The 23,917-nt window shown below is 45.5% G+C and overlaps 2 protein-coding genes across 6 annotated transcripts in view; one reads left to right on the plus strand and one right to left on the minus strand.

Annotated features, from left to right (window-relative positions):
- TRIP13 (thyroid hormone receptor interactor 13) overlaps nt 1-2,038 on the plus strand; it is a 303,085-nt gene extending 301,047 nt beyond the window's left edge. The window contains exon 14 of the mRNA XM_068236475.1: nt 1,957-2,038. Within this exon, the coding sequence (XP_068092576.1) occupies nt 1,957-2,019 (63 nt within the window). The 3' untranslated portion in view covers nt 2,020-2,038. The remainder of the gene's footprint in view (nt 1-1,956) is intronic.
- Nucleotides 2,039-5,833: 3,795 nt separating this feature from the next.
- The window catches only part of SLC12A7 (solute carrier family 12 member 7), a 715,067-nt gene continuing 696,983 nt past the window's right edge, over nt 5,834-23,917 (minus strand). For all 5 annotated transcript variants that reach the window (XM_068236473.1, XM_068236472.1, XM_068236469.1 and 2 more), the window contains one exon: nt 5,834-6,848. In XM_068236473.1, coding sequence (XP_068092574.1) covers nt 6,757-6,848 — 92 coding nt within the window. In that variant the 3' untranslated portion in view covers nt 5,834-6,756. The remainder of the gene's footprint in view (nt 6,849-23,917) is intronic.

The following is a 23,917-nucleotide window of genomic DNA, read 5'->3' on the forward strand; positions in this document are numbered from 1 at the left end:
GTAACAGTGACAGGTGGTGATAGGGGGTTATTGATGGGTAATTAGTGGGTGTTTAGAGGAGAGAACAGATGTAAACACTGCACTTGGGAGGTGATCTGACATCGGATCTGCGGGCGATCTATTGGTGTGGGTGGGTGATCAGATTGCCCGCAAGGGGCAGGTTAGGGGCTGATTGATGGGTGGCAGTGACAGGGGGTGATTGATGGGTGGCAGTGACAGGGGGTGATTGATGGGTGATTGACAGGTGATCAGTGGGTTATTACAGGGAAAAACAGATGTAAATATTGCACTGGCGAATTGATAAGGGGGGGGTCTGAGGGCAATCTGAGCGTGTGGGGCGAGTGATTGGGTGCCCACAAGGGGCAGATTATGGTCTATTCTGATGGGTAACAGTGACAGGTGGTGATAGGGGGTTATTGATGGGTAATTAGTGGGTGTTTAGAGGAGAGAACAGATGTAAACACTGCACTTGGGAGGTGATCTGACATCGGATCTGCGGGCGATCTATTGGTGTGGGTGGGTGATCAGATTGCCCGCAAGGGGCAGGTTAGGGGCTGATTGATGGGTGGCAGTGACAGGGGGTGATTGATGGGTGGCAGTGACAGGGGGTGATTGATGGGTGATTGACAGGTGATCAGTGGGTTATTACAGGGAAGAACAGATGTAAATATTGCACTGGCGAATTGATAAGGGGGGGGGGGGGGGGGGGTCTGAGGGCAATTTGAGCGTGTAGGCGGGTGATTGGGTGCCCGCAAGGGACAGATTAGGGTCTGATCTGATGGGTAACAGTGACAGGTGGTGATAGGGGGTGATTGAAGGGTAATTAGTGGATGTTTAGAGGAGAGAACAGATGTAAACACTGCACTTGGGAGGTGATCTGATGTCGGATCTGCGGGCGATCTATTGGTGTGGGTGGGTGATCAGATTGCCCGCAAGGGGCAGGTTAGGGGCTGATTGATGGGTGGCAGTGACAGGGGGTGATTGATGGGTGATTGACAGGTGATCAGGGGAGATAGATGCATACAGTACACAGGGGGGGGGGGGTCTGGGGAGAATCTGAGGGGTGGGGGGGGTGATCAGGAGGGAGCAGGGGGCAGTTTAGGGTTAAAAAAAATAGCGTTTTTAGATAGTGACAGGGAGTGATTGATGGGTGATTAGGGGGGTGATTGGGTGCAAACAGGGGTATGGGGGGTGGGCAGGGGGGGTCTGAGGGGTGCTGTGGGCGATCAGAGGGAAGGGGGGGGGCAGGATCAGTGTGCTTGGTGCAGACTAGGGTGGCTGCAGCCTGCCCTGGTGGTCCCTCGGACACTGGGACCACCAGGGCAGGAGGCAGCCAGTATAATAGGCTTTGTATACATTACAAAGCCTATTATACACTATCCGTGCGGCGATCCGGGTGCTAGTAACCCGCCGGCGCTTCCGAACGGCCGGCGGGTTACAGCGCGAGGGGGGCGGAGCCAGTCGCCGGCGGCTGATCGCGTCACGAATGACGCGATCGCCGCAAAACCACGCCCGCAGCCGCCCCCGCCGATGGGCATATTGCGGTCGTTTAGGCCCGGACTTTGCCGCCGCCTATCGGCTGGGGGTGGTCCTTAAGTGGTTAAGCTATTTTTTATATAATTTTTATATTTTCCTCATAAATTTATTAATCATTCAGAAGGTACATAACAATAATATTATAAATTACATTAAATAGACCTAAGACTAAACTATCAAGTTAGCTTTTAGATATGAGACGCTATAATGTATTCTCTCGGATGTTTAGATGCATACGCATATATGTGCGTCTGCAGATGTGCAACACGAAATCAACTATTAGTGTATAGGTAAATCTGCCAAATCAAATCATGTTACGCTATTTATTTATATATGTATTCTGACTATCATTATTATATTGATAATTTTTATGAAGTATGTACATACATGTATATTGAGGAACTCTCCCTGCTGTTCTAGGCACTGTATTGGCCTGAGGAAGCATGCTCAGACCCACGAAACGCGTTGCCTGTGCTTAAATAAAAATCTTTTGTAAGTCTACAAAGATTTCGTCATCGAGGTAAGATACCTAATTATATTTTTTTCGTTTTTAAACTGGTTTTAAAAGCTTATCCAAATCAGGGCACCTCTTTCCCCTTATTGTGTGAAGGTGACTGTAGAATGACAGTGATTGACTATAAGATAACGACGAGTAGACTCGCTACTAAATATCAGGGGCTTGTTCTCTCTCCAGTAGAGAGAAGCTGGTCATTATCATGAGGGAACCGTTGGAATTCTTCTTCCTTCTCCATTTTATTTTATTTATTTTTTTATAATCTGAATATTAAAATTTTTTTATTATGACTTTGTTACAAGAAATGAGGAAGCTTTTTTTTCAAACTGTGATGCAAACTTCCCCGACCTTGGGAGCATTATGATGAAGCTTTCAGAAAAATGTCAGGATACAACCTGAATAGGTATGCGTAGTTTGAAAAAAAATGCATGCAAAACACATACAAAGCTCATATGCGATTTATATATGCAAACCACAAACGCATTAAAACGCACTCAAGAAAAATGCATTTGTGCGGAACAAAAACACAAACGCACAGAAAACGCATGCAAAATGCACTAAAAACGCACAAAAGCATATGGAGCTAAACACTACCTTTCCCACACTGCCTAGTGCAGGGCTTTTCAACCTTTTCACTAATTGTACCACCTTTATCGCCTGAAAATTTTCAAGTACCACCAATGTGCCTGCACAGTAGATTGGGCTCCACTGTTTCCACTGAGTGGAGAGCCACTACTGCGCATACGCGCACGCTAACGAGATCTTTGGGGGGTTCCAGCGCTGGATCCCCTCTACTGAGGAAAAAGGGTGAAGCCTCTATATGATCCAGAGGTTTCCCTCTCCCGAGGTAAGTACACCCCAAGTGCAATTTTTCTCTCACAGGTACACTTTAAGAAAAGGGGGTGGGGGGCAGGAAGTATTGGTGGGGAGAAGGGTTAAAATTTGATTGCTAGCCTACATATTGCATTAGCAGCGAGCAAGGGGGAGCTGAACTGTGTGGAGGAGGACCAGTACAAGCAGCAGACAGGCAATTAAGTGACAGGCAAACCTGACATGTACCACCTGGGCTACAGCAAAGTACCACTGGTGGTACACGTACCACAGTTTGAAAAGCCCTGGCCTAGTGTGTTCCCAGCCTGTGTCTTCTTTTTTCAAAGCTAAATAAACCCAGTTTGTCCTGCCTTTCTTGGTGAGTGAGACCTTCAATCCCCCTGATTAATTTAGTTGCCAGACTTTGTACCTGTTCTAGTATGTTAATGTCCTTTCCATAGTGTGGTGCCCAAAACTGTGTTCCATACTTCAGATGTGGCCTAACAAGTAATTTATACAAATGAGTAGTATACTAGTATTTCATCATTTTATAATAATAAAATAATAATAATAATAATAATAATAATACATTTACCACCTGTTTTAGGCATCCCAGAATAGTATTTGTTTTAGTTGCTGTTACTTGGCATTGGCAGGAGTTTAACTTGTTATCAACCAGTAGTTCCAAGTCCTTCTTCACATCTGATGAACCCAGCTGTAAGCCATTTATCTTATATAGTATGTTATTGTACCATTGGCACATTCAGCGCTGCGTAATATGTTGGCGCTTTATAAATACAATAAATAAATAAATAAATTTAAGGTGCATGCCCTTACATTTATCCACAATAAATGTCTGCTTCCCTTTTTAAAAAAGGGAAATAATCCACTTTTAGGGACTTGACCTGCTTGAATGAGAACCGTAGAAAATAAGGTACAGTGGACTATCGATAACTGAACTCAGCCCCCTTAATACTCAGAGGTGGATGCCATCTAGGCAAGGTGCTTTATCAATCATGATTTTATCTAACTTTACCTTCTTAAATGCTAGAAAATTGACGTTGAATGTGGTAGATTGGGAACAACTCAGCGTGGTATCATGGGATAAGGGCATCGCCTTAGTGGAGACAGAAGCAAAGCATGCTTTTTAAGTTTCAGCGTCAGCTTGGTCTTCCACAATTAAGTTCCCTGAGGGCTAGTTCACACTATGAGTGTTTTGAGATTTTCTAAGTGCTGGTGTTTTTAAAAAGCGCTTTAAAAGCGCTTGTGCAATGAATTTCAATTTGAGTGTTCTCACATAAGCAATGAACTTTTTTTCCAATTGCAAATGCAGGTCCTGCACCATTTTCAGAGTGTTTGCACTTCAATGGAAGCTATAGGAAAATTGCTAAGCATTTTAAAAAGTGCTTGGATAAGCAATTTAATTACAAAGTACATAAAAAGATATTCATTTCCAGGTCAAAGAGTTCACTTCCTAAATGTCTGCAGAAAAAATGCAAATCCCTAAACAAAAGCACTTATAAAAATTGCAAATCACTCAAAAAACGCATGGAAAATCGCTTTAAAAAGCGCTCACAAAAGCACTTGCGAATTATAATGTGAACAAAGGTGACTGATCTTTTAAGAGTCCTATATTGTCAACCTTCCTTTTTGCATTCATGGTTTTGTAATTTTTTTGCATTTGACATTGTCACTGGCGTCTTGTTTTTCAGCTTCCAATTTTACATTTTTACAAAGTTTGTTATATTCCTTATATTTTTTTTTTTAATGCAGATTCATTCCCTTCCTGCTTTAGGGCCCTAAAGGCACTTCCTTTACACTTAATCATGTCCAAAATGGTATTATTTATCCATACTGGCCATTTTCTAAATCTAGAATTTTTATTCCCATAAGGTATACATATTGTGCAATGGTCTTCAAGAATCTATTTGAAAGTTAGCAATTTACTTTCAGTGTCCTAGCACTGTAATTTACTATCCCAACAGACTTAGTGAGTCACTGTACGTCTTTTCTAAAATTCATAATTGTCCCCCTGCTTATACTTCTGTTAAGTTGCTGGTCAATCGTTACCATATTATAGTCACCGTTTCCCAAGTGTTCTCGGACTTGCACATTTGATATAGTATCTGGTTTATTTGAAATTTGCAAATCAAGCAGAGTATTTGCCCTGGTTGGGCATCAAATATGAAAATTGTGCGATTAATGGTATGTCCCATGTTCACTGTTACAATAACTGTGGCTGGCTGGGATATGTTTGTGGCAATACACGCATGAACATTTCTAGTTGTAATTTAATGCCCTTAGCAGGACTTGTTCACATGCGCTGCACCCACCCACAAATTTCCTACACAGGCAGAGTAAGTGGTGCCAATTCACTTCTAGGTGCTTACTTATGCAAGCATATATAAGCCTTCCCTGTACTATGGCCAGTGCTTATGGTTCTAGTTAGCTCTAATCATTCTTGATGTCCTGATTTTCCATTATCCTGGATTATCCTGGCTTTGCTTGCTATGCTGCTGCTGTTACAGACTTAAATATCAACTTTGCTTTTCTTGCTACCTGAACCAACCTCAGCCTGTGATATGGCCTAGCCTTGTTTGAAGACTACACTGACTGCAGCAAGTTCCTCAGCTTTGCCTTGACCACTGCCAGCCTCGACCTCTGCCTGTTCTATGACCTTGAGGTGCCTGCTTAACCTCCCAAGCCTGCTCTTTCTGTCTCGGGTAGGGTAATTCCAGGTTTGTGCCCATGTAGTAGATTAATTCATTGAGTGAATACACTGAACAGATACTTTTGGCAGCCCCTCAAATTAAATATAAATGGTAAGATTGGACAATCAAGATTGTATAATTGATGGGCGAGAATGCACTAACCACTGCTGCTGGGGTCAACAGGTCTACACAAGACATTGCAGTCCTAACACCAACATTCACTTATGCTAACAATGAAAAAATATGGAGGGTGAACTAGGGCTTTAATGTAATCCTGCATTTATTTAACTCAACATGTCGTGAAAACAGTTAAATAACTTGGATTTTACCTATTTTATTTGTTTCTCCCAAAATGTCATGCCAGTCTGACCCACAAGTCATAAAATGTATATATACACAAACACATCATAAAATGTAATAATAATGCACACACAATGTATATGTTAATGCCAAAAGCCAGAAGTCGACCAAATTGGGAACTGGCCAGGCATTTCTCAAACTGGCCTATTTAGTTGTAACACCACCAGCCAAAGTCCAACAGTGGCCCGACACTGTACAAAATGGCTTGCTTGACATTTTGCTATTTGCCTGATGTCATGCCACTTTCTCTGACATTACAGAAACTGAAGAAGTGGGAAGGTTAGTGTTAGGCGGAAAAGAGGGGGAGGTTAGTGTTAGGCACAGGAGAGTTGGAGGTTAATGTTAGGCCTAGGAGAACGGTAAGTTAGTGTTCAGCATAGGCCTGCATATCACACATTTGGAAAATAAATTGCTTTTTTTGGCACCTCATAGCCAAGGTACAATGTACACAGCTGATCTTGGCCACATCCCTTGGCTACTATTCATACTGGCCGCCAATTTGGGAACTGGACAGACTTCTGGCTTTAGCCGGAAGATATACTAGCAAATCTCGGTCTGAAAAGAAAAAACAATGATACAATGATACAAATTAAAACCACAAATAGATTACACACTGTAAATATTTTTCTAGAAAGGTTTCATAGCAGAACCATAAGGTTAGAAAAAATATTAATCTCCTTGTGTAATGCTTGAAGGAATAACACCTATGCAGAGGAATGGCAAATCCAATACAGCATTTCAAGTATAAGGTAAAGAATATGTTTAAAGTCTTTAATCTCGTTTTCCTTGTTGAACGTTAGAAAAATCTTCATTGTTCTCGAATTCCTAGGAGTAAATGGTGATCACTTCTCTACCACCGCCACGTACAAGTAGTACTCTGTTTAAACCTTCTGTCAAAACTTCTAAAAATTCCATGTCTGGCAATTGGTTAAAGAAAATAGTTTCTAGGATAAACAAACTGTAATAATTAAATAGACTACAATGGAAAGGAGTACAGCTATACATGGTGCATGCTTGTGGGCCATGTTGGAACAAAATATAATGGACATGATCCAATTCACTTTTTTTCTTAGGTTTTCTCCTAGGAGATAATTTTCATCTTCTGTTTAAAATAACTTTTCAGCACTCTGCAATTGAAAAGGTACCAAAAAGTAATTGAAAATGTACTGTCAAAATTATTAACAGTATTTTCTTGCTTGCTAGTGGCTCAAATGGTAATTTATTGATAAGATGTGGAATATCACCTAAATGGATCGGGCCCAATGGCTAGTCAAAGCCTACTTTTGGAACAAAGGATCTTAATTCACACATACCAAAAAGGCCAACAGTTAACTGTTCTGATGCTAATGCAAAATAGATTTAGTTTCTTAATGATTTACAATCTCATGTGACAAACTAGTAGCTTTTAGCAGTGCCTTCCATTATATGAATCAATGTCATAATGCAACTGTTCATTTCGTGCGTAGCCAGCCAATGAGGTCTGGAACTTCTGCAAGTTTTTGCTCTAAAATATGTGATTTAAAGCTGAATTTCGAAAAGGAACTTGAAGTGAAAGACCTATGGAGGCTGCCATAGTTACATAGTTATTTTGGTTAAAAAAAGACATCCATCCATCAAGTTCAACCAGAAAAGTAGATAAATAAATAGAAAAAAAACACCAACCTGAACCTGCACATATCCCAGTTGATCTAGGGGAAGGCGAAAAACTGTATTCCATACTCCAGATGTGGCCTCACAAGTGCTTTATACAGAGGGAGTAGCATCTTGAGATAATTTCCCTTTTTATGCATCCCTGTAACGATCGGTGTCAGCACACAGAGAGAATCTAATTATTGGTGATCTGCAGTATCACCAAGAATACAGATCTATACCTGATTATGGATGATCTGCAGAATCACCAATAATACAGATATAGTGCTAACCTCTGGACACCTCTGAATATATATATTGAGTGTTTGGTGAAACAGTATGACTGAGTAATCCACCTGATGAGCAGGTGGCCTTTGGCAGTACAGGAGGTACTGCTATAGAGAGTACAGAAACCCTCCAGCCTGAGACTCTCCAAGGGGTGGAGTCAGGCTAAAGGTAGGAAGGGCCAGAGAGTGAGTGACACCTGAAGGTGGATGTCACTGACTGATCTGGAGACTCTCTCTTTAGTGGAGAGAGATAGCTCTCGAAGTCGGGCAAGCCAGGTCGGCAACACACGGACAGACAAAGTACAAAGACAGATGGCTGATTCGGTATCCAAGGCAGGCAGGATTTTGCAACAGAAAATCAGATATGTGTGGTACCGAATCAGAGAGCAGAGGGATAGTCAGGAAAGCAACAGGTCATAACAAATATCAAATAATGCCTAGTCTTGGGTGTGAGGTCCGTGGTCTCTACACCCTGGAACTAGTCTGAAGTATAACAGAATGATAATACAAGTAATCTTGCTCAGTGTGAATTCCCAGGTCCTCCTGGTTCAAACACACTGTTGGATCTGACTAAGGTCTGAGTGCTTCCACGTAGTGTTCGCAACGGCAGACAGCTTGAAAGTGTCCAGCAGTAACCATATATAGAGCAGCGCTCTCTGGCGCCACCCTGAAGTGATCAACCAATGGTTACCAGCTCTGAGGTCAGCTGATCGGCCCTTGGCCATCATAAAAGTTCTGCCTTTCAGCGCGCGCACGTATTCCTACGCCTGTGTGAACTAACAGACTCAGCCAGACCAGATGCACGCTGCTGCGTGCAAACCGCCGCGCTGGACGCAGAACCAGCCGCCTTGCTGTCAGTACATGCGGCGGCTTTTCCGTGTTCTGCCAAGTTACCAGACGCACACTTCTGCGTGCAGACCGCCGCGTTGGACGCGGAATCAGCCGCCTTGCTGTCAGTACATGCGGCGGCTTTTCCGCGTTCTCTCACAGTACCCCCCCCCCCCGAGGAGTGGACTCCGGACATCTCCTACCCGGCTTCCCAGGATGTAAGTTATGGAATTCCTTTTTTAACTCCTCTGCGTGCATAGGACAGTCTGGCACCCAAGTTCTCTCCTCTATGCCATACCCCTTCCAGTGAACCAAATACTGCATGGAGTTCTGCACAAGCCGTGAGTCCAGAATCTTCTCAATTTCATACTCAGGTTGGTCATCAATCAACACGGGGGGGAGCGGAATCCACGTGCACTGCCGGCTTGAGCAAGGACACATGAAATGATCTCACACCACGCATGCTGGTAGGGAGATCAATGGCATAAGTGACATTATTGATTTTCCTGGTCACTGGAAAAGGACCCACAAATCTGGGACCTAACTTGGGTGACAGTTGCTTTAGAGCCAAATGTCGTGTGGACACCCAGACCAAGTCTCCTGGAAGAAACTCCCATTCCATTGAATGTTTCTTGTCAGCCTGTTTCTTCTGGTTCTGAAAGGCCCTCCCCAGATTTCTTTTAACCATTCCTCAAATCTGTTTCAGAGACCTCTGCCAACTCTCCAGGGCTAGAAACAGAGTAGAAGCCACTGGCAATGGGGTGAACTTAGGTAACCTTCCCGTCACCACCTGAAATGGGGAAAATCCTGAGGAGGAACTCTTCAGATTGTTGTGTGCAAATTCTGCAAACGGCAAAAATTTGACCCAGTCGGTTTGGGCATCTGCAACATAACACCTCAGAAATTGTTCCAGAGACTGATTTGTTCTTTCGGTCTGCCCATTGGTCTGTGGGTGGTAGCCTGATGAGAAAGAAAGCTCCATGTCTAACTGATGGCAGAATGCCCTCCAAAACTTGGCAACAAATTGGACTCCCCGATCTGACACTATATTTTCCGGAATGCCATGCAGCCGGAAAATATGCTGGATGAAGAGATCGGCCAATTCCTGGGCCGAGGGGAGTCCTTTCAGGGGGACAAAATGGGCCATCTTACTGAATCGATCGACTACCACCCAAATGACCGTCATGCCCTCAGACCTGGGGAGCTCGCCCACAAAATCCATGGACAAATGGGTCCATGGTTCACTCGGGACTGGCAGGGGCTGTAATGTTCCAACGGGTGCCTGACGAGAGGTTTGACCTAGCACACATTGCACATTCCCTCACATACTCCTTGCAGTCAGTTGCCAATAATGGCCACCAAGCACATCTAGCAATGAGATCCTGATTTCTGGTGGCCCCAGGATGCCCAGCATTCTTGTGGGAATGGAACAGCTGCAATATTTGTAAGCGGAAAGGCAGTGGTACAAACATGACCCCCTCAGGCTTCCCCTCTGGTACATCTTGTTGGAACGGACCCAACATGACTGTCCAGTCTTTCCAGGTCTCAGTGGCTGCTAGAACCATCTTCTGAGGAACAATGGTCTCTGGGTCTGAGGGCTGTGCTGTCTCGGGCTCAAAACATCTGTATAAGGCATCAGCCTTGATGTTCTTACTACCAGGGGTATACGTGATTACAAATCTGAATCGTGAGAAAAATAATGACCACCGGGCCTGTCGGGGGCTAAGTCTCTTAGCCCCTTTAATGTACTCCAAATTCTTGTGGTCAGTGTAAACAGTAATGGTACGTTCTGCTCCTTCTAGCCAATGCCGCCATTCCTCAAAAGCCAATTTGATGCCTAGAAGCTCCCTATTGCCTATATCGTAGTTTTTCTCTGTGGGTGAAAACCTACGGGAGAAATAGGCACAAGGATGCAGTTTTCCCTGCAACCCAGAATGCTGAGACAGCACAGCCCCTACCTCTGAGGCATCTACCTCCACGATAAAGGGAAAGGTAACGTCAACATGTCTCAGTATGGGGGCAGAACAGAACAGTTTCTTCAGGGTGGAGAAAGCAGCATGGGCCTCAGGGGCAGGGCTGTGGAGTCGGTTCAAAAATCCACCGACTCCGACTCCTCAGTTTAGGATTCCACCGACTCCGACTCCACGACTCCGACTCCTCTAATTTGCATATTACAATTTTGTTGATTAACAGTATGTAACATGAAATTTGTCTCTTAACTGCCAACGCTTAGGAATTTTACAAGACAGCTGAAGTGAGAAGGATATGTAGACTACTAGATTTATTCCCTTTAGACTAAAACTAGTCCTTGGTAAGAGTACTTGTAAAAGGTACAAACCGGAACAAAGAACATCTATCAGGCCCTAGGCAATGTAAGTGTGGGTACATGTAAGAATGATGTGCAGGTACTCTGCAGGGGAATGAGGAGATTCTGGGTGACAGACAACACCTCTGTGTTCAATGTGCACATCATTCTCAGTGGATTCCCTGCAGCTCTGTGGGGAGTGCATATGCAGAGTATAGTACTACTGTGTAACAAAGTAAACCTGAGACAGATGAAATTAAAATTTTATACATACCTGGGGCTTCCTCCAGCCGCCTTCAGGATAATCAGTCCCTCGTTGTCCTCCTCCACCACCTGGATCTTCTGCTATTAGTCCAGGTACTTGAGCCAGTCGGGCGTAGTGCGCATGCACACACTCCGCCACCAGGAGCATACTACACCTGTGCAGCACTATTGCGCAGGTGCAGAATGTTCCTGGCTGTGGGAGCGGCATGCGGCCGGACAGCGCTCACTGGCTGAATTACCAGTACTCATATCAGAAGATCCGGGTGGTGGAGGACAGCGAGGGACTGATTAGCCTGAAGGGGGCTGGAGGAAGCCCCAGGTATTTATAAAACTTTACTTTTCATCCGTCTCAGGTACCCTTTAATTTGTAGTCACCAAACCAAATTTTAACAACATATCAAATTATTTGATTTCATCAGCAAAGGGAGTGCATACATTTGCATAAATCAGCATCAGTGCAGAATTATTTCCATCTCATTGACAATCTGTATTAGTGACACAGCTACACATCAGGCTTTATTCTTACAGCATAGATGTTATTTAGTATATATAAGAGATTCCTGTGTACACATCATATATACAGTCACAATCAGATATGTATATCTGACCTTAAAAATACAGGGACTGCTTTATTGAAGCAGCACAAGTAACTAATTTTGATTGGTTTATTTCATTTTTGTGGACTAAGCACAGCTTTTACTGTATATATACTGTATATATACACATTATTTTTAATGACTATTATCTGAGAAATAGAACATTTTATCATATTTTCTATTTTAATTACAGTTACAAATTAATTAGGAGTCGGAGTCGGTGCATTTTTTCCCGACTCCGACTCCAGGCACCCAAAATTGCCCGACTCCACGACTCCGACTCCACAGCCCTGCTCAGGGGACCAGTGGTGAGTATCTGCCCCTTTTTTGGTGAGACTGGTGAGAGGTGAAATCACCATAGAGTACCTCTTTATGAACCTCCTATAGTAGTTGGCGAACCCCAGGAATCTCTGGAGAGCTTTCAGTCCTACAGGTTGGGGCCACTCCAAGACAGCTGAAACTTTTCCAGGGTCCATAGAGAGGCCAGAGGTCGAAATTATGTACCCCAGAAAGGCGACAGAGGTCACTTCGGAAATGCACTTCTCCAATTTAGCATACAGCATATTTTGTCTTAACTTACGTAACACAAACTTAACATGTTTCCTGTGTTCTGAGAGGTTGGACGGGAAAATGAGTATGTCGTCTAAATACACCAAGACGAATTTGCCCAATACCTCTATGAAAACCTCATTGATCAGCTCTTGGAAGACGGCCGGAGCGTTACACAACCCGAAGGGCATCACTAGGTACTCGTAATGCCCATCGGGCGTGTTAAAGGCCGTCTTCCATTCATCACCGTCCCTGATACGCACAAGGTTGTACGCACCCCTTAAATCCAGCTTAGAGAAAATTTTAGCATTGGTGACCTGGGTAAACAAATCGTCTATTAAGGGCAGAGGGTAACGATTTTTTACTGTAATTTTATTAAGCCCCGATAATCAATGCATGGACGGAGGCCTCCATCCTTCTTTTTCACAAAAAAAGAACCCGGCCCCTGCTGGGGACCGAGAAGGACGAATAAAACCCTTAGCTAAATTTTCTCGGATGTATTCATGCATGGCCAATTTCTCTGGCCCCGATAAATTATAGAGATGACCTCTAGGGGGCATACAACCAGACCTGAGATCAATGGGGCAATCAAAAGGACGGTGTGGAGGAAGTTTATCAGCCGACTTAGGACAAAACACGTCCGCAAATTCTGAATCTTGGTTTTACCCAAGGTTACCTTTGCTAGACAATGATGATAACAATGGGTAGACCAGCTCGTTAGCTAACCTGTAGCCCAATCGATCTGAGGCGAGTGAAGTTGTAACCATGGCATACCAAGAATGATCGTGGAGGTTGTCATTCGCAACACCAGAAACTGTAAATTCCTTTTATGTAACACCCCTACCGTAACCCTTAACTCTGGGGTCTGAGACAGAGGGTGGTTACTCTGCAGGGGGGAGTCATCCACTGCAGTGACCAGAATCTGTTGCGTCAACGGGGAAATTGGAATCCCCAATTTCTTAGCAAATTCATAATCCCTAAAGTTGGCTGCTGAGCCAGAGTCAATGAAGGCTTCAGTGGTCTCTGTCTTATCCTTCCAAGATATGGTACAAGGGAGGAGCATACGTTTATCATCTAGAGGTAACGACTGCGCGCCTAGGGTATTACCTCCGACTACACCTAGGCGGCAGCGTTTCCCGACTTTTTGGGACAATTTTGCACTCTATGACCCCCCTCTGCACGGTACAGACAGAGCTGCTCTGTTTCTCTGCGCCTCCGTTCCGCCCGGGACAATCTCGACCGACCAATCTGCATTGGTTCTGGTGGAGGCGAAGCTGGTGGAGATGACTCAGATGGTGGCGCAGCGTAGGACACATATCTCACATTGTTCCTACCCCGGGTCTGTCTTTGATAACGTAAGCGACGGTCAACCCTGATGGCCAATGAAATGGCCTCATCGATAGACTTTGGCTCAGGATGACCCAACATTAGCTCCGAGACCGCGTCTGACAGCCCTGACAAAAAAACAGTCTAGAAGCGCAAAAGAAGCCCATCTGGCTGAAACTGCCCATTTTCTGAGCTCAGCTGCGTAAACTTCTACCGGATCCCTGCCCTGCCGCAAAGTTTTGAGCTTCTGCCTTCCAATGATATCCTGCGCCTGAACTATATGGAAATATGTCTACCCTATGAAGGGGAGCCAGTAGTGACAACTTGACCACACGAACGAATTCTAATACACTGCTGTCTGCTTGACATATAAACTTTATTTAAATACTGTATACACGTTCTACCCGTAACCCATTAAAAAGAGCAGTACTGCGGTGAATGCCTAAGCTATCCACATCCGGCTGTGTCACATACAAGGATCTCCACTACATACAGCCACCCATACACATTCACTGATGTTTATACTCCCGGGAGTTTTGTATGACAAAGTCTGCATGCAGCAAGCTAAGGTCAAGTGACTCCAGGAGTGTCAATGGTTAATCATGCGGGGGCTGTAACCGGACTGTTAGTGCAGCTGTTTCCCGTAGATGGCTGATGTATGCCCCATCGGTATTTTCATGCAGCGTTAGTGGTGCTGGACATAGGTTGCATCAAGCGCATAAAGCATAATAAGGGTTGCCACTGAGGGCTCTCACCACCTCCTACGCAATGTCCCACTTTGCTAGTGTCTGCTATGCAGTCCTCCGTAATGCGCTCTGCGTCCTGCTCTATCCACTCCGCTTTCATGGACGTCCTTATGCCGGCATACTCGCGCTATGGGAGTCTCTTCCTGCTAGCACACAGTCACGCTGCTCGAGACCCGGATGTGACGTCACCGCTCTGCCCTCCACATCACTAGTATCGGCCGCCCACCGGCCTTCGTCAGATGATAGTGGGCGGTTGTTCGGCATTCCATTTTAACGTCCCAGCAATGTTTGCTACTTTGCATACTCCTCCTCACGTATGCACGTCTTCATTAAAGTGCTTTATCATAATCCCATTGCAGCTCCGTATACGTAATTAATCAAGCATTATTGTCCTCCGCAGCAAGAAAAAACAGTCAGGATTAAAGGGGGCCTCCTCACATTCTCACAGATATCCTCTCATTTTCTATATATACACTGACAGTTGTAGGATGCAACTGTCCATTAGCCATAATCTAATATGGAGATGATTCTGTATCCCCCATCTTGTAGCATGTTGGTACTCATCTAAGGACTGAAAACAAGACTAGCAAAATATTTTGGCTACTTATCTCCACTCCTATTCCCAACTTCATGCAGACAACAGACATTCCTCATACACCCACTATCTAGACCATATCCTATTTCCACAAGACATGGCTACCACTATAAGAATATGGATCACTGCAACAATTATTGGACTTGTTACTGGGAAAGGAAAGGAGCTAAGGGGAGGTCAGAGTTTAACCCAAGTGGGATGACTGTTCCTAACCTAAAAATCCAGCTAGATTCAATTTGGCATAATTTTCTATCAATATCACCCCCCTAGAGGGTATCTGCATTTTGACTATGCCTTTAAATCTTAGACCCTCTGGGTTCTTTCCATGATTCAACATAAAATGTAATCCCAGGGGGCTGGTCTCATCCCCCTCGTTTATATTATGTACATGTTGCTGGATTCGTTTTTTAAGTAATTGCGTCGTTTTTCCCACATAATTCAACCCGCAAGGGCATGTAATCATGTAGACCACATGTCTACTTTCACAATTTATGAACGCTTGAATGTCATACGTTTTCCGTCTTCGTGAGTCGTGAAATTCATTCGTTCGATCAACTAAATGGCACACACTGCACCGTCCGCACCGATACATCCCCAGCGGCCGCATGGAGGGACCCAACCACATCCGCGTCGATTGTGGTGTAACCGATTTGAACTCGGATCTGACCAACATGTCACGGAGATTCGGTGCTCGTTTTGCCGCTAATTTAGGGTAATCTCCCACTGCTTCAACTATCCGCGGGTCCAATCGCAACAGGTGCCAATGTTTGGCCAATGCTCTTCGCAGTTGGTTCCAGTGTGTGCCATACTTTGTTACAAGTCTGACATGATCACCTTTCAGTTTCTGTTTGCGTCTATTAGCTGTTAGTAAGTCATGTCTTGATGTTAACTCAACTTTTTGTCTTGCAACGTCTAGAGTTTCGTCATCGTATCCCCTCTTTTTAAATCGTTTAGTCATATCGATGGCCTCCCTTTCGTAGTCGTCACTGTCTGTGCAGTTCCTACGCACTCTCAACAGTTGCCCTACCGGGATGCCCTTCAATAGTGATGGGGGGTGGAAGCTTGTCGCATGAAGTACAGTGTTTCCTGCAGTGGGTTTTCTAAAAGTTGTAGTCTTTAGTCTGTCACCTTCCCTACGTATGGTTAAATCCAAAAAGCTGATCTCCCGTTCATCAATAGTATGTGTTAGGGGGGCGGAGCCTGCAATGGAAGAGTGAGGACGTGATCCAGCTTAGCTCCCGGCCATGTGAATGCTTTTACAGCTCAAATAAGCACTAAACCTCTACCTTTTTCACTCGAAGTGGCATGAAAAGAGCCAAGAAGGGGGACTTGGTCCAGCAGTGCCCTACTACACCATCGCAGAGGCCTCTGACTAGATATTTCCAGGCATTAAGCGAGGCCCCAACTGCTTCCAATATGGCGGACCCGGCGCCTCAGCTCCCGGCTGCATCAAGCTCCATGAAATCGGGCCCGTCTGCCCTCACTAACCTGGAAGACATTTGGAAGTTCCTCAAAGGGCTCCCCACCAAACAGGACATGGAGGAACAGACCGAAAGAATCGTATCCTCCACGAGGTCGGAGATTGCCGCCATCCACGCGGACCTCTCTGGCCTATCAGACCGGGTGGCGACTGTGGAGGGCAGCGTGACCTCGCTGCAGGCAGAAGTAGCAAAGCTACGTGAAGATAGCGAGCGACAGGCCTCCTTCACCCGCTCCATGCGAACACAGATGGAGGATATGCAGAACCGGGGACGGCGGAATAATGTACGGGTGAGGGGCGTCCCTGAACGGGTATCCTCTGAAGACATCATCCCTACTCTACGCACTCTCTTCAATAGCTTGCTTAATAGGCCGGTGGATCAGAAGCTTAAATTTGATAGAGCCCACAGAGCTCTTCGGACAGCACCTGGAAGAGAGGATCAGCCTCGAGACATCATCTGTAGGCTGCATAATTACCAGGAGAAGGAACAGATCATGGGGGCATCAAGGAAGAAGGGGAATCTAGAATGGCAAGGAGCGACAGTGTCTCTTTTTCAAGATCTGGCCCCCTCCACGCTAGCACAACGTCGTGCCCTGAAGCCCCTTCTGCAGTCATTCCCCTCGGATGAGATCACTTACAAATGGGGATTCCCTTTTCAATTGATGGTCAAGAAAGGCACGCAGTCTTTCTCGGTTCGCCACCCTAAGGATTTGCCAGAATTTTTCCGGGTGATGGACATTCCTACAGTGGCGGTCCCTGATTGGAACCCGGATACCATGGACTTCTACGGGCCGCAGAAACCACGCAAACAACGTTAATATTTGACCTACTGTGAGTATTGTGGCCCTTTTCCCTAGTCCTCGCCCTATTGTATGCTACCCGGGAGACTGTAGACCCCGATGACTTTATGGCCCCTTTTCTTTTCAACATACTTTAGTGCCCCGCCACACCGGACGAAGCTACTTGTTTGATGCTCACAAACTTCCCGGGGCCTGCCTCCCCTGGACTGCCCGATGTTGCGTGCGAGACAGGCTTGTCCTTAACAGGGGGAACGAAATATGTAGCTATACGCCTTCTTACTAATTAGGAAACCCTATGGCGAACTTAGCCGGAGATACCAATACTGTGTATGTGTGCTGTCCTATGTACGGTTATTTCTTGGGGGGTGTTGGCGGACCTGGCCTGCATACGATGGATCACGGTATCTGACAACATGCAGGCTCTTGGTCTGAAGGTCTCATAGGATGATGCTCGGGTGTTAACTGTTATATATGATGGTGTATCGGTGGATCTTGTGTGCGACTTTGGAGGGGGGGGTACCGGGGGGCCCTAGCCTGGGGGGGTCGGGGGGAGGGGGCTGTGGCTTGTTCTGTGGCCCGCTCCCCCCGATCCCCCTCTTTTTGCGCAATGATGGGTTCCGGTGCCTCCCCTCCCGCTGCGTAGGAGTATCCTGATCCCTTGAAAGTGCTATCTTTAATGAATATATTGCTGACACGATTAATTTAGTATGTAAAGGAGCTCTTACTCTCTTCCTTTACTTGGAGGACACTGAATTACCCGGTGTACCCAGGTGCAACACACCCCAGAGGCTCACACTATTAGTGGCCCACCCTATCCACTCTGGGACTGATATTTCATACTACACAGTGACATGCATGTTTCGCTCCGGCGGCGGCTTTGGGGGGGCGCCACGGGGGGCCCCAGCCTCCGGGGGTGTGGGTGGGGGCGGTGGCCTGCCCTCGCGTTCCCCCCCTGATGCGATGACGGGCTTCGGTGCCCCTCCTCCCGTTTTGCTGGCCTAGTGAGTGTTCAAAAGCGCTACCCTGGTAATATGATCGACGGTGCGCCACACAGAAGATGGGCTTTGAATGTATGCCACTAAATATAAACGTATGGAGGGCGCTCTCTGGGAGTGAGTGGTGCCGGGTGGAGGGAGGGGAAGATTGCACAATGCGCAGTATGCCTTCGGGAGGTCACGGGGGACCCCATGGCTTCATCATTTTCTAACTACTCCTGGTGTCTCCTGGGTGGCCCTGGGATGGGGCGGACGGGGGGAAGGGGCTATATCTGCATGGGCATATGAATATAAGTAAGCGTGCTCATATTTGCAAAACCAGTAGCTTGTAACAATAATCACCAATGAAACTGAGACACTCTTTTCATGTTATCTTCTATGTTTGTGTAAATTTTCCCCTCTGTTAGGGGATAGAGGTTAATATGTTGACATTTCAATTCTTATGCAATGTACGCTTGGCCGGGAGCGGAGCATGTGACTACGGCTCTTGCTTCGGTCTCCTTACCCCAGTGTGAATTGCCGATAACAAAATGGTGCCCATGAGGCTCCTAGGTGCAGTAATTCAATGCCAGGATTTTAAATCCTGGCGAGCTATATGGGTGAGCAATCTTTTTTTTCTAATTAGTTGGCTCCTCATATACTCAATACGCATATTTATGCGTTGTACACCATTTTATAAGTTTTCTATGTCTTATCTTTCTCTGACTTTTCTAACAAACTATTCGCTAAACAGTGGGTCGGTGGGGGGAGCGGGACCTGGGGAGTGTCCACTAGTGCCCGAAATTCCAGCGGTCACTTAAACTACTTTCTCTAAATGTTAGGGGTCTCAATATCCCGGAGAAGAGGTCGGCAGTTCTTAATCTATGCCGCAGAGATCATGCCAACATTGTATGTCTACAAGAGACACATTTTAAACAGCCCAAGATACCCAAACTTTACAATAAATATTATAGAACTTTGTACTGTAGCCCCCCTCAAGAAGCTAAGGTTAAGGGAACAGCGATACTTATATCCAAAGATACCCCCTTCATCATCACTGATGAATATGGAGACCCACAGGGTAGATTCAACTTAATAAAAGGCTCCATACATGGCCAAAAGATAACTATAGGCTCCTATTATGCGCCAAATACAAATCAGGTCCCATTTCTACAATCTTTCTTGTCCAGACTACAGACTTTTGCGGAAGGAAGTATCCTCTTGGGCGGAGACCTAAACCTCACGCTAAACCCAGCCTTGGACTCCTCTTCGGGGAGGTGCCCAGTCTCTCAGAAGCTATTACGCAAGTGTCGCTCCCTTTTGCATTCTATGCAACTGGTGGATGTCTGGCGATTACATAACCCCTCTGCAACGGATTATTCCTTTTTCTCCCACCCTCATAACACCTATTCGTGGATCGATTACATTTTTCTTTCACATAATCTCCTCTCGGTTTCGGCTTCCCCTGGCATAGGCAATATGACCCTTTCGGATCATGCGCCTGTTACGGTGGAGGTTTCCTTGGGAGACTGCAGACGTGGCCCCGCTTCCTGGAGATTGAATAACTCTCTGATTGAGGACAAACAAGTCTGTGAGAAATTGAGGGCAGAAATGGAGGAATTTTTTCACCTTAATGCGCAGGCGGATACCGCTCCATTAAATCTGTGGGAAACTCATAAATGTTATGTTAGAGGTCTCCTGATCAGGGAGGGGGCTAGAAGGAAGAGGGAACGTGAACGAGATATTGCGGACACACTCTCATCCATCGCTGACCTAGAAACGAAACACAAAAGGAGTAATTCCCCCTCGACTCTGTCGGAATTGATACATAAACGAGAATCACTCAGAGGACTTCTGTTTCATAAAGTCAAATATGCAGCCTTTAGATGCCGGCGCTCCTTTTACGAGTTCGGCAATAAATGTGGGTCAATGTTGGCAAAAGCTTTAAAAGAACAACAAACCGCAAATTACATATCATGCATAAAAGACAAAAACTCCCAATTGGTGCACAAATATGAAGATATTTCGCGAGTTTTTAGAGAGTATTACGCAGGGCTATATGACCTTCCCTCCTCCTATGGCCTGTCCTCCTTGGAACTTAAACGAACGAGAATTACTGAATATCTGACAAAGTCAGGCATGCCCTCGTTGTCTTCAGAAGACATCGAGACTTTAGAAGAACCACTCTCGGAAGATGAACTTTTGATAGCATTATCCCAACTCCCCACAGGGAAGGCCCCGGGCCCTGATGGCTACACGTCCGAATACTATAAGAAATTTAAAGCGATATTAGCTCCATACATGCTACAAACATTTAATGCCATTTCTGAAAATCAAGAAGAAATCCTAGATTTCCCATCCACAATGTTGGAGGCACATATCTCTGTTCTGCCAAAGGAGGGTAAGGACCCTTCCATGTGCCAGAGTTATAGGCCTATTTCATTACTTAATGTAGACCTGAAAGTGTATTCTAAGATGCTTGCTAACAGGCTAGCACGTATACTCCCTGACCTAGTTTACCCAGACCAGGTGGGCTTTGTCCCGGGCCGAGAGGCCCGAGACAACACCATCCGCACCCTCAATGTTGTGCACTGGGCAAGGTCCCAGTCCACCCCAATTTTACTCCTTTCAACGGATGCCGAAAAGGCTTTTGACAGGGTGGACTGGGACTTCATAGAAGGCACCTTGAAACATATTGGCCTATCAGGAAAAATGTGTAGACGTATAATGGCACTATATTCCTCACCTAATGCCAGGGTAAAAGCAAATGGAGTCCTGTCCGACTCTTTTGATATCCGCAATGGGACAAGGCAGGGGTGCCCTCTCTCCCCATTGATCTTCGCACTATCCCTCGAACCCTTCCTATGCACAATTAGAAATAACCCAGATATTCAAGGAGTGAATCTGACGAAATCCTCGCATAAGGTCGCGGCATATGCGGATGATATGCTCTTTTATCTTACGAACCCACATATCTCTTTGCCAAATTTACTATTAGAATTTCAGGCATATGGACATATTTCTAATCTATCAATTAATTATGATAAGAGTGAGGCCATGGGGGTACTGCTTTCTGGCACTCTAAACAACACTCTACGAGCTAATTTTCCATTGAAGTGGCCACCTACGGCCCTTAAATATCTGGGTACATATATCACTCCCCACCCAAAAGATCTGATAGCTTCCAATTTTACTCCCGCTCTAGACCGCATTAAGGCAGACCTACTAAAATGGGATAAATCCCACTTTTCGTGGTTCGGGAGATCATGCATTATTAAAATGACAATCATGCCCCGTCTACTCTATCTCTTTCAGACTCTCCCAATACACATCCCGGCTATGTATTTCAAACATATAGCCAGGGAATTCTCTAAATTCATCTGGGGAGGCCGAAAATCTAGACTGAAATATGAATTGCAAACTGCACCTAAGGAAATGGGGGGTATGGCTGTGCCAAATCCAACTCTATATTATGCATCAGCGGTTTTAATAAGAATAATTGACTGGCACAGACATTCTTCCCAAAAAAGATGGGTGGAAATGGAGGAGGAACTAGCGGGTGAAAGTCTCCGCCAGATTCCCTGGCGAGCCCAATCCATACGGACACTAGACCCTGCAGCCACACTAGTTGTTCACACCTTAAAGATATTGACTAAATACAGATCTCGTAAATGCATATCTCCCTGGCCATCCCCCCTGATGCCCATTCTCAATAATCCAGCATTTCCCCTGGGAATGCATCCCCGGAGTTATTTGCCTTGGCGCACCAATCAGCCGTTATGCGCCCACCATCTGATCTCCAACGAGGAATGGCTCCCGTTGTCTAATCTGAGGAACACACTGGATTCCTCTGCTTTGGATCACTGGAGCTGGACTCAATTTAAACATTTTTTATTACAGCAAGGCACCAGAACTAGCTGGGGAAGACCCTTCACTCTGTTTGAACAAACATGTACGGCGACAGGTTCAGTTAAGGGAACCATCTCACTTATGTATTCACTGCTTAATGATTCTGAAGAACCGACCGCGGAGTTGAAGCTGAGGTGGGAATCTGATCTTAACACCTCCTTTTCAACGCGACAATGGGAGAAGATATTAATCTTCGCTCATAAAACATCAATATCATCAAACAGTCAGGAGGCGGGATATAAAATTTTTACACGTTGGTATTTCACTCCGACGAGACTCCATGCGATGTTCCCCACCACTTCCCCACTCTGTTGGAGATGTGGTCAAGACTCTGGTGCCTTGCTGCACATCTTCTGGTCCTGTCCCAGTCTCACAAGCTATTGGCATGAAGTACGGACTCAGATGCATAAGTTGACAGACTTTCTCCCCCCGGACTCCCCAGACTTTTTCCTCCTGCACCATAATTCATGGCCTATTAAAAAATATAAAAAATCTCTCACCAGACATCTGGTTAACGCGGCCAAGTCGCTGATAGCCAGACGATGGAAATCACAAGAGCCACCCGGTGTGAGGGATTGGCTGAAAGAGGTAGACCGAATTTGCCAGCTAGAAGACCTGACCTCTACCATACATGACAAGTCGGAACAATTTTGGAAAACATGGTTTTGGTGGTTCGAATTTAAGGAATCCCCACAATACACCACTCTTATGTCTGCCTAAGATTCTTAAAGCATAACCCGACATTTCACCGAGAGAACGTGGATACTCCCTGGGAGGTGTTCGGTGCCCTTCTCCGACCCACTGGCTGTTTCTCTTCCTTCTTTTTCTCTCTCCTTCTCCTCTTTCCTTTTCTTTCCCTTTCTTTTTTCCTTTTTTTCTCTTCATATGTATCATATTCATCATGTCCTAGTGACCGGCTGTCTCCTTTTTGCTCTCTCTATCAGCCCACAGACGGGGGAAAAAAAAGGGAAAAGAGGCCATTTACTGTTTAATACAGCAGGTGCCCGGTTGTGTGATCCCCAAGGGGCGCCGGGTTACCCAACTTTGATAAATAACCCAAAGCTAGATGGCTCATAATTATACAAATGACAGAAGCTAATACCGCTGTGGTGTATTTGAATTCACTATGACACCGTTGGATGCTGAACTTATGTTGCCCTATTGTAGGCTAAACTATGTTCGGCTGGTTGGCACTGGTGGCTGACCAGCCCTTTATATTTCATGTGTCAATAGGTCAGATAAGAATTGACGTTATGTAATGTTATGTCTTTTTATATGTTGAAAAATAAAAAATAAAAAATAAAGAATCTTTAAAAAATAGTATGTGTTAGGACAATGTTCCTGTCATTCATATTGAGGTGATCCAGGAAGACCGCCAATTCCTCTCTTGTACCCCTCCAGACCAAGAGGACGTCATCCACAAATCTTATCCAGGTGGCGACGTGTGCCCCAAACGCCACGTTGGGGTAAACCTCCTGGCGTTCCCAAAGGCCTAAATGGAGGCACGCATAGGCCGGGGCACACGCCGCCCCCATCGACGTCCCCCTGATCTGGCGGTAATAGACACCATCAAATCTGAAGCAATTACAAGTGAGGACCATCTCAAGTAGATCCATGATTAGTTGACACCTACCTCTCTGTACCATGGCGACGTTCTTTAAAAAGAACTCAGTTGCCCTCAAGCCCACGTAATGTGGG

This window comes from Hyperolius riggenbachi, chromosome 5 (assembly GCF_040937935.1).
Source record: "Hyperolius riggenbachi isolate aHypRig1 chromosome 5, aHypRig1.pri, whole genome shotgun sequence".
In the NCBI taxonomy this organism is placed as follows: Eukaryota; Metazoa; Chordata; class Amphibia; order Anura; family Hyperoliidae; genus Hyperolius; species Hyperolius riggenbachi.